The following is an 11,567-nucleotide window of genomic DNA, read 5'->3' on the forward strand; positions in this document are numbered from 1 at the left end:
ATAGAGTCCATCTCTTTCCACCCAGTCACTCCCTAGAAGGAGGAACTAACTCCTTTCCTAAACCACACATACTTCCCACCAAAGCACAACCATAATAAAATGTTCAAGGGCCTTCCTAAAACATGTGCACCTTGCGACATTCACTCTGTCATCTAAAGGAAGAAACAAGACAAAATACAAAACCGAACTGAAACTTCTGCTCTAATGATTAGTTCTGAAGAGTTTGGGGGGATCTGTACAAAACCCAAGGATTTTTCCCATAGGAAGTACCAACTCTTGTTTTAAAAAAGCAACTTAAGAATAATAGCCACATTGATGCAAAACTACACTAAGAGAGAATAATGAACCTAATAAAACCAGCAATTTTCCAATTGCTATTGCTACTGGAAACACTGATTATGCTAATTAAAGGGTAGAATAGTAAATACCCACTCTTTTGCATCCAATTAAGTGCTCAGATTATTTCTCAGAAGTATTTGTTGAAAATAGCATTTTTGATTATCACGGGTCCCAAATAAACAGAGTGTGTGTGTGTGTGTATACACACTCAAATATACATTTCTCTCTGGAGCTCTTTTCATGGAGTAGTGTAACTCTTAAAATTCCTATGGGACCAAGTTAAAAAAATATATCATTGTTTCCTAAGACTACAGCTTGGGATATCTTTAGAGAAGGTGTATGTTGAGAACACCATAAGAAAACAGTTTCAAGTTGGGAACATCTGAGATTTAACATGCAAACATCAAGAACTCAACTGTATAGGCAGGGCTGCCTAAGTCCCTCATAAAGTCAATGTCAGCTTATTCTAGATAATAAAATAGCCAAACTATGTTATACAAAACGTTGAAAGTTTTATCCTTCCAGCCAATTCCATTCTTCAGAGCAAAGTCAATTTATATGTAAGTTAAACAAAGTACCATCGCTAAAAACTGAGAATTATGAGTAATGCCAATCAGAAATGCAATAAATAAATATTAGAGGATTTGCAAGTTAAAGCAACCATATAAATTCTATTATCAGAAATGAAAATGTGTTGCCTGAAGAGATTACAAATAAGATGCTAGAACCCAAAAAAGAAAGAGCTTCTGTAACTATTTCCATAAGTTAATCAGGAGTGAGAATAGGATGGGTTTTGCACCCACAAAAGGAGATGCAATTCATGCATTCATTCAACATGCATCTAACCAATAATTACCACCTACTCTGAACCAGGCCTGTTCTAGGTCCCAGGAAGAGTGGTCAACAAAATAAGCATGGCCCCTGATCTCACGGAACTCACATTCTAAGGGAGGGAAATAGATAGTAAACAAGTAAACAAAGTAAGATAATTTCAGATTCAGTAAAGTGCTTTAGAAAAAATAAAACTAAATCACATGATAGAAATTGAATGCTGGAGGGCAGAGGGCACAACATTTCACCTATAACTATGGATTGCAAAGCTTCTGGAGCCTTGCAAAGAATTTAGTATTAAGAATTCTGCCTTTTGGGGGCACCTGGGTGGCTCAATTGGTTGAGTGCCCAACTTTGTCTGGTCATGATCTCACGGTTCATGAGTTCAAGCCCCATATCAGACTCACTGCTGTCAGCCTGTCAGCGTGCAGCCTGCTTCAGATTCTCTGTACCCCTCTCTGCCCTCCCCCAGTTGCGCTCCCCCTCCACAAAAAAAAAAAAAAAAAGAAGTCTGCCTTTTGTTTTTTAAGTAGGCTCATGCCCAGCATGGAGCCCAATGTGGGCCTTGAACTTATAACCCTGAGATCAAGACCTGAGCTGAGATCAAGAGTCAGACACTTAACCAACTAAGCCACACAGGCACAGCTTAAGATTTCTGTCTTACTTCAAATTTCCTAAAAGTAGAACTTGAGGCAGGGATTTGGTGCATGTGAGGCATTGAGGGAGAGTTCTCAGGAGATGGGAGTAAGGGAAACTGACAAGGCAGGGTTTGAAAGAAGATAAATGAGATGTGGTCCCAGTTGGAGACCAACTTCAGCCTCATCCCACAAGGAGCTCTGGCACATGAATTAAACCCCCATGTTATCCCGGCCTGAAGCCAGTAAGCTGGTCTTTTGTCCTCTCATCAGTCAATCACTGGCCAGAGGCAGCTGGGAGTGAAGGAGCAGTATGGAACACCTTCCAAGGTGAGATTTGGCCAAGATTTGACCATTAGCTGAAGGTAATTTTCCAGAACATGCGGCAGCTGAAGTGAATGTGAGTGCACCGGCCAAGTAAGGGGATCTGGATAGAAAACCAACAGCGTCTCTCACAACTTCCAAATTGCTTTCCTGTTTCTCTCTCTCAAGAAGCATAAGGGAAGTTTTGTCATTACTCTCTATTATACTTTTCTGCTCATTTGTTAATCAAACAGCCACAACTCAGGTGCCATTATCCCTAAATTCTTCCTGGTCATTTATTCTCCATACCAAATCAACCTGTTACACCATTCTTGTTTCTACTAAAACCAACAAATCTATGTGTTTTTCAGAACACCTAAACCTTGGGTGATACAGCAAGTGCCACAATACAGCCTTCAAATCAATAGCTTTGCTGAGGCAAAGGAAAGTACTTGCTCCCCAGATAAGCAAGTCATTCATTCCCTGAACCAAAAATCTGTTGAGCCCCTACTATGTGCCATGTTCTGGTTGAGTAGCGGATTTGCAACACCGGGACTTATTTAGTGAGATATGTTCATCTCGTTGTTAACTCGTTAGCGAGCATATACACTTTTTTTTCCTAACAATTTTCCTAAGCTTTGTCAACAGCCACCTTTCTGCTGAGGAGATTACTTGGGAATATTTCATGACTTTGCAAACACATGTGCTGTTAAAACAACATATTGAACCACTTCTGGTTCAAAGCTTTCCTCTAGCCCTTACTTCTCCTCCCCAGAAGTCCCAAAACCAAATCTCATTGGTTCTGACTGGGACATGGGCCCACAGCTTAACCAACTGCTGTGGACAGTGGATGCAGTGTCCTCTGATTGGCCAGGCCCACAGCCACATCCCACTTCTGGAGCCTGATGTGGAAGCAACACATCCCAAACCAGCCATGAAGCAAGGGCAGGAAGGAGAGTTTCCAGGGGAAGTAAGGGCTCTCTGAACCAGCAGAGGGATATGGGGTCCTAGGCAGACAAACTTCTTAACTGTCCACTATACACATCAGGGGAGGCTTTATGGTGATTTGCTATACCTGGAGGCAAAGAAAAGACTGCCTAGCACATACCAAGACACAATACTCAACACTTTATCTCAAAGTTATCTGGCTTAATCCTCACAAAAATACCATCAACTTTTTGGCATTTTACATGCTCTGAAGCATACGAGATTAAAGAACACACTCACCATCAGCAACTTAGAAAGTACCATTTTTCCTCCATTCCAAAGAAATTTTTTTTTTCATTTTGCCATCTCTGAAGTTGGAGTGCATCTTACAATCAGTGGAGTGTCATGGTTTAACTGGCAGCATTTTTCTTCTAGTAGCACATAAAATAATAACATGTCTTACAACTAACAATGTTTTAGATTTGATGAGATCCTGGTGAAGCCAGGAATGAAGTCCAACCCCATCTGACTCCAAAGCTCACATGTTCTCTATGCCTCTGGACTAGGGCAGAGACGTCAACAAGTCAGGCTTTGCTTATTATGTGAAAGATATAAGATATAGCCCTGATACAATTTTCTTCTTGTACTTGCAGGGGAGGAAGACAGCATCATTCCACTATCCTGGGGGAGGTGCAAAGTACAAAGGGGAGGCTGTTCAGCGGTCCCTGGTGGAGTCTTACAATCACCCAGACAGCAATGAGACAGAGTGGAGGGAGAACATCGATATTGTCATGAACTGGTTCACTAAGGAAGACTTTGACTTTGTGACTCTGTACTATGGAGAGCCAGATAATGTGGGACACAAATTTGGGCCTGAGACAAAGAACAGAAGGGTGATGATTCAGCAAATTGACAGAACCATTGGGTACCTGGTGGAAGCCATTGAGAGGCACAGCTTGACCAAGCACCTCAATGTCATCATCACATCAGACCATGGCATGACCACAGTAAAAAAGAGCCCCATTGTCACTGAGATCCTCTTGTCAAACTACATTAATTTCACAGCCTTGGTCAAGTTTGATATCGTGGACTACGGTGGCTTTGGGATGATCCTGCCCAAACCAGGGCAAGAGGAAGATGTTTACCAAGGACTGAAGAATGCACACCCTTACCTCAATGTGTACAAGAAGGAGGAATTCCCAGAACGCTTCCATTTTGCTAAACACAAGCGGGTCCTGCCAATTGTGATGTACGCTCACTCTGGTTATAACATCAATGGGGTGAGTTGATTCTAAAATGAATAAAGTCACCTTGCATCTAGGAGACAGCCTCTAGAGAGAAACGATTCTGAAAAAAAATTAAAACATAAGTTGTAATCCACTGCTCTCTAAGTGTTCCCCATCCCTTCACCCCACGTCCCACCCAACCAACCCTGTCCCATGTTACTGCTATGCAATTATAATGACAAACATCCCTGACCAAGGCTCTGTCCATCACTGTACTAAAAACTTAACACTAGTTGTTTCATTTTTGTCTTCCCATCAACCCTAAAAATAAATACTCTTATCTCCCCTGTTTCATTTAATGAGAAATAAGCCAAAGCTAGAGACAAGTGATTCTGGATTAGAAGTATAAGACTACCGTTTGAATCCAAGCCTGTGTGCTTGCTTGATCACCATGCACAGATCACCAGTAGATTCACCAATAATAACCATATGCTGGCTCCCCTTTACACCTATCAAGAAGGAAAAGGAGAAAGAGAGGGAAAGGGACAGGGAGAGGGAAAGGAGGGGGGCAAGTGGGGAGGTAGGAGAAAGAGAAGGAAGAGGAGGAGAAGGAGGAGGAGGAAGGGGAGGGGGAGGAGAAGAAGAAGAAACCCTATTCATACACAAAAAAAATTATAAACAAATGCTCACAACAGCATTATTCATAATAATCAAAAAGTGAAAACAAACCAATTGCCCATCAACTGATGAATGGATAAACAAAATATGGTATATCCATACAATGGAATATTATGTTGCCATTAAAAGGAACAAGGTATTGATATACACTACAACTTTAATGAACCTTGAGAACACCATGTTCACTGAAAAAAAGTAGATACAAAGGACTATGTATGATTCTATTTAAATGAAATGTTCAGCATAAGCAAATCTATAGAAACAGAACACAGACTGGTGGCTGTCTAGGTTGGGGGAAGGGGAGAGATGTACGGAAGGCATGGGGAGCAACTGCTGAAGGGTACAGAGTTTCTTTTTGGGGTGATGAAAATTGATTGTGGTGATATTGCACAACTCTGTGAAAAAATTTAACATCATTGAATTGTACACTTTAAATGGGTACATTATATGGTAATTATACAATTATATCTCAACAAACAGTTATGAAAAAATAAGCAAGCCTAAAGAAGAAAATACCAAAATCAATGTTAACTGTGAGACATTTGTAAGGTGGTCTGGTTTTTGTTAACTATCAGCCAGTAATTCATGGCAGAACAAAATTTAGGTGATGTTTAAACATCTCATGACAGAAGATCATCCCAGACAGTTTGAAGAACTCTTTTCCTAAGCTATACACATGAGCCAAACATAATTATGTTTGCAATCTCTTCAGAGTACAACAGGTATAGGAAAATTCATAAGGTTATTGTTTAACGTTGGTGGAAACAGTCACAGTAAAATGCAACAATTTCTTGATATTTTGCAATCCCTCACATGACCCAGAACACTGAGGATGCATGCCCAAAGCTAAGCTCTTGTCAAAGAGAGATTCCATAGCCAATGGCCTCTTTCTAAACCTGGTTCATGATGTAACAAGTTGAGAGTGATGTGAAGGACTTTAATGCAATAGTCACATTCCCAACATAATCAACCAGGTTTGAGGGAACAGGGAATCTTCTGAACTGACCATTAGACAGAAAATCATTTGGGTCTCAGTGCCTCTCATTGACTACATTTCTCAGATCCCCATCCTCCTGCCTGCCTTGATGTACACAGTGAAGTGGGTGTTATTCTTCTCTCTTTAGGATTAAGGAATTGCAAAGCACCTGAGGCTATCCACATGAGGCTATCACCAGAGGCACTATGTCTGAGCTTATTATTTTTGCCAGTATTATCTTCTTGCGGTGTCTAATGAGTATGCTTTGTTTATTCTCTTTCTTAAAGATCTTTCATTCCTTGCTCTTCTCTTTGGCACTGCAAAGCAGTGTCCTTCCTTGTCATTTAAATTTTCAAGGGTTCCATGATCTGACAAGCATGACAATAACTAAGGGATAGTTTTCTTTCAGGGGACTGGAATCTAAAATGGTTTTGTTATTATTATTTTTCAGCAATATATACTATATTTCAACAAAGGAGATCATGGTTTTGATAATGCCCTTATGGACATGAAGACCATATTCAGAGCTTTTGGGCCAGATTTCAAGAAGAATCACCTAGCTGAGCCTTTTGACAGCATCCACATCTACCCACTCATGTGTAAGCTCCTGGGGGTTACCCCTGAACCCCATAATGGCTCCCTGGCAGTCACGGAGGAAATGCTTGTGGACTCATACAATGAGCAGCAGCCAGGTGAGATACAAGAGCAACCACCAGAAAATTGGCAGTGTGATCTGTTCTGTCCTGAGATAGAAAAGAATGAAAAAGAGGATGGGGCAAGGGAGTGAGGGGGCCAGTGGCAGAATTGAGCAGAATAATCCTGTTTCCCCAGCAGCTTTGGCACCTGCAGGGCAAGATAGCAGCAGCTCTAAGCAGGTAGCAAAGGAAGCAGGGAATCCCTCCACGTCCTGGTGACATTTCATACAGTGCCTCTGGGGCCAAAGAAAGGTTCTCCATGGAGAAAGTAAAGCAATAATCCTTCTGATCCTTAGAAATCACATGCAATCTGCCCCCTGATGCCTCTTATAGATACAGAAAAGCAGCCTTCCTTCAGCAATTCAGCCTTGCTAGTTCCTTGAAGAAAGCTGCTCACAGTGGAGGAAGCCTTACCACTCCACTCATTGCTGAAAAAAGAGGGAAAGGGATATTTCTGTAAATGGGGATGCTAATTCTTAAGAATTCAAAACCTTAAATCTGGGTGATATAAAGGAAGAATGGAATAGTCTCTGAGAATGAAGTTGTATGCAACCAGTGGCCAGCTTTTCTTCTGCCAGGAGAGACTTAGATGCTGCTCAGTGATTTATCATACTGGAAGCAACTACACTCAATCAAAACAGAGTATAAAGGACACCCTTTTCCCTTCTTCTAAGCCGTTGCACATGATTTTCTTGTGAATTTACAGGAAGCAAGCCATTTTGTAGGAAACTACTTAAATGAATGACTAACTCATCAAATTATTGAGGATTTTTAAGTTTTAGAGTTTTGCTATAACTATTTGGCCCCTACCTCTGTCTCATAGCCCATTGGGAACCTGGGGTAAGGTGTCTGACTGTTGTCAGTTATTGATAAGGAGAATGTCCCCCCAACTGATTTTCAGCAAATTCGCTTTTAGCAAATTGGTCACTTGGCAAAATGGTCATTAGGCAAATGGGTCATTTGGCGAATAGGTCATTTAGTAAATCGGCTTTCAATGACTTGCCCTATGAGGTTTCTCTAGTGAGCACTTTCTTGGGTTAAATGTACATTTCATTTCCATAATTAATATTCACCAGAGCCTAGATGGAAAACTTCCCAGGGACCCAGGAGCAGCCAGAACAGCCACTTAATAATCAGACGATTAAAAACCATCTGATATTTTATCAGGAGCGGAGGAGACACAGAAGACATTCCCTCTCGAAAAGATAGCGTTTGGTCTCACAATTGTCACAGGAGTTCTTACAGTTCTGTTTGTTGCTAGCGTGATATACACAGCCATTTGTCGGAAAAAGAAGTGAGTATTCTTTGGGTTTCCCAGGGTTGATCAGTGTACATTATAATAATCCACTTTAACCACTTCCTGCATGCCAGAGGGGTTCCCGCACTTTGAGAACCCAGCAACCAGAGCCAGGTTCATGACTTGTAAAGTGAGCAGTCACTCAAGGCCTAGGGCTCAAAAGAGCCCCCAACTTGGTTTAATAATCTACTGTCACCATTTCAGAATTGTTAATTTTTTTTTTTTATGTTTTATTTATTTCTAGGAGAGAGAGAGAGAGAGAGACAGCGTGAGCAGGGGAGGGTCAGAGAGAGAGGGAGTCACAGACTGAAACAGGCTCCAGGCTCTGAAACGGCAGTCAGCACAGAGCCCGACGCAGGGCTCAAACCCACGAACCGCGAGATCATGACCTAAGCGAAAGTTGGACGCTTAACCGACTAAGCCACCCAGGCGCCCCCAGAATTGTTAATTTTTTTAATTTTATTTGAGAGAGAGAGAGAGAGAGAGAAAATCCCAAGCAGTCTCCATGCTCAGCACAGAGCCCAATTCAGGGCTCACTCTCACAACCCTAGAATCATGACTTGAGTGGGAATCCAAAGTCAGAAGCTCAATCAACTGAACCACTCAGGTGCCTCAGAATTCTTTATTTTTTTAACAAGGACCCTGCATTTCCATTTTGTACTGGGCCTCCAAAATTAAATACCAGTTGTATTAGTTTTCCATGGCTGCCATAACAAAGTACCACAAAGTACCCGGCTTAAAACAATGGATATTTATTGTCTCACAGACCTGGAGGGTAAAGTCCAAAATCAAGGTGTTGGAAGGTCCAAGCTCCCTCTGAAATCTGTATGGGAGAATCCTTCCTTGCCTCTTCTAGCTTCTGGTGGTTGCTGACAATCCTTGGTATTCCTTGGTTTACAGATACATCATTCCAGTCTCTGCCTCCAACATCACATGGCAATCTTCTCCCTGTGTCTCTGTCTTTACATGGTGTTCTCTTCTCTGGTGTCCATGAAACCAGTCATGGGATTTAGGGCCCTCTGTAATCCAGGAGGACTTCACCTTAATTATATCTGCAAAGACTCTATTTCCAAATAAGATCACCAATACCATAATGTCCAAAGTACCGGGGACTCAGACATATTCTCTGGAGGGACAACCCATACCACTGGTTCTGCCACCAACTAAAGCAGTATAGAGCCCTGGTGCACCTCTTTCTATATCTCAACAGTTATAACATTAGACTGAGCTTCCCATATTCCTTATTATACCCAACCCTGACCATTCTTTGGCTTTAACATAGCTCCTGTCTCAACAGAATGGAGGCCTCCTGAACACTATAAACTGCCTAAGGAAAGTCAGAACTTTACTTAACCTTAACTCCATTACAAAGCCCACATTTAATGTAATTTATATTTGAACTATAAAAATTTCCTATAAGTTGAAACATGACCTATAAAGGTCTCTACACCCTGAAGCAACATTTAAAAAAAAATCAATTGGTCCTTTTCTACAGAAACCATCAGCTATAGGAGAGATAAAGGAAAAACTTCAATGTATTGATTGAATGCCATGCCCACAGCATAATTTCTAAGACGCAACCATTCTGTACAGTTAAAATCCATTAGATGGTCGTTGTTATTGTTGCCATTGTTGTTGTTGTTAAAAACCTCAAATCCAGAAGTTGAATCTTTAATATAACATGTGCACATACACATCCCCTCTTGCCACTGCCAGGACCGTGGGACGTGTCCTAATGCTTCTCTCCATAACAACGCTCCCCGGAAGTTTTACTTTTTGTAGTACCTAATCTTCATTTACACCTGAACACACACCTGTGAGGTCCCTGGACGCTGAAAATCCCTTCAGATCTGAGATATGTGACCTTATGACCTTTGTCCCTCCCTAGAGCCTGCACACCAAAATAAAGGTTTCTTCTGTGCTATAGACCACTCGGGGTCCTTTCCCAAACTACATCCCATCTGGCATAAGGAAAGGCTGAACCTGCCTAGATTTATTAATATCTTCGTATAACATCATACGGTATTACTTATTATGGCACTGACTGTACATGCCCTTTTGCTCCTCAGAAGAAAGGCAATTAATAGCTACTTTGTGTGTTAACAGAATAAGCCTAGTATTTATGAGTTTGACCCTTTCCCATTGGTTTTCATTGTCTACTGCAGGCAGAGAGCTGAGCAAAACAGCAAAAGTGGACCAATCGGCCTGGCCCAGTTCTGAAGCATCATTCCCTTAGGATCAAGACTCGGCCCTGGTTAAGGCTCATCATATCTCAGATGATTCTACCTCAGGTTATTGTGACTAAGAGGATTTCTGCAACATCAGACCCAGAAACCATTAATTCCCTGTAAAAACACAGCAATAATCACAGTCCACCCTCTTTATTTAAATCAATGGTGTCAAGAGAATAAAAGACAAACCATTCTTGTGTGGGATTCTGTGCTCACTTGGTACTGGTGGAAGAACAACAGATATGAGAATAAATGCATTCGATTAGAATTAATTCTCCTCTCTTGTTCTCATAGCTGAGAGGGCTCAGTGTTTCTCATGTGAAAGGGGTAATAACATTTAATCTGTCCCCTCATCTACCTTCTGCAAGTATATTTAGCAAATTAGCTCTCAAGACTCTTCCAAATGGAGTTTTATGAGAGATGTGCTGAAGTAAATGTGTTAGACTTTGAACACAGTTCAAACTCCAGAGGCAGCGCCGGTGGGTTGCTGTCTATCCTGACTTTCACTCAAGACATAATAACGTCTAATGGAAATAATAACTTTTTTCTTTTCTTCCCCATCCCCCACCACCCCCAGGAGCTCTCTTACTCTTCAGCTTCCTTTCCCCACAAAGTCAAAACTCCCACCTTTGTAAGTCATCCTAGTTCCGGGAGTTCGCCGGCAAGCTTGCTTCACGCTGAAGGGCAGGGACACGCCTGGGTTTCCCTCACGGTCGCGCCTGACAGGACCGAGCAGGCAGTAGGCACGTAATAAGTGTTTGGTGAAGACCAGGCTGGTTTAGGGGCGGACCCTAGGTCGGGGTACTGGGAGGTCTGGCCTGGTATTGAGGAGGTCACGGAGAGGGCGTGACCTTAGCCTGACCTCGCCAAGCTCCTCGCCCCTTCCCCGCCCTGGAATGCACTTCGGTGCACTGCTCCCACCGCGGAGGTGGTTCGAAGTCGCCGCCCAGAGCACCGCGCTGTGGAGGGCAGGCGGACCGCAAAGAGGACTAAACCCCGCGACGGCCTCCCTACGAACGAATGTTTAAGATTCGGACAGAGGGGCACAGGTCACAGCCCTCCACTCATCTTGCAGCGCCCCGGGAGGTAATGCCTGAGTGACTTGTGTTTCCTTGCCCATTAACCGCACTACCTACCCCACCCAGCACCTCGACCCGAGGGGGCGGCAAAGGCCTGAGGCTCCTATCGCCCGGCCTGACGCGGCCACCCCCCAGCAGCGCAACAGGGAGGGCGCTATGCGTCCGCCAAAAAGAGCCTCGTGAAGGCGCGGGAACAGCGAGAATGATTACCTGGCACTTCGCCTGACTGGACGCTACTACAGAACCGTCGCCTCGCGCCCGCCCTCACTTGGCGCCAAAGCTCTCACTCCGCCCCTAAACCCCCCAGGCCCACCCCTTCCCACCCTGGCCCCGCCTCCCACGCGCCCCGC

General features: G+C 43.0%; 2 protein-coding genes across 2 annotated transcripts in view; both read left to right on the forward strand.

The window, feature by feature from the left end:
- Positions 1-11,131, forward strand: part of LOC144230409 (ectonucleotide pyrophosphatase/phosphodiesterase family member 7-like) — a 32,993-nt gene extending 21,862 nt beyond the window's left edge. The window contains exons 3-5 of the mRNA XM_077762752.1: positions 3,689-4,315; positions 6,367-6,607; positions 11,010-11,131. Coding sequence (XP_077618878.1) covers positions 3,689-4,315; positions 6,367-6,607; positions 11,010-11,131 — 990 coding nt within the window. The remainder of the gene's footprint in view (positions 1-3,688; positions 4,316-6,366; positions 6,608-11,009) is intronic.
- A 27-nt stretch (positions 11,132-11,158) lies between these two features.
- Positions 11,159-11,567, forward strand: part of EEF2KMT (eukaryotic elongation factor 2 lysine methyltransferase) — a 14,151-nt gene continuing 13,742 nt past the window's right edge. Inside the window, exon 1 of the mRNA XM_077762753.1 lies at positions 11,159-11,224. Coding sequence (XP_077618879.1) covers positions 11,159-11,224 — 66 coding nt within the window. The remainder of the gene's footprint in view (positions 11,225-11,567) is intronic.

Source organism: Crocuta crocuta, unplaced genomic scaffold, assembly GCF_008692635.1.
Source record: "Crocuta crocuta isolate KB4526 unplaced genomic scaffold, BGI_CrCroc_1.0 scaffold234, whole genome shotgun sequence".
Lineage (NCBI taxonomy): Eukaryota > Metazoa > Chordata > Mammalia > Carnivora > Hyaenidae > Crocuta > Crocuta crocuta.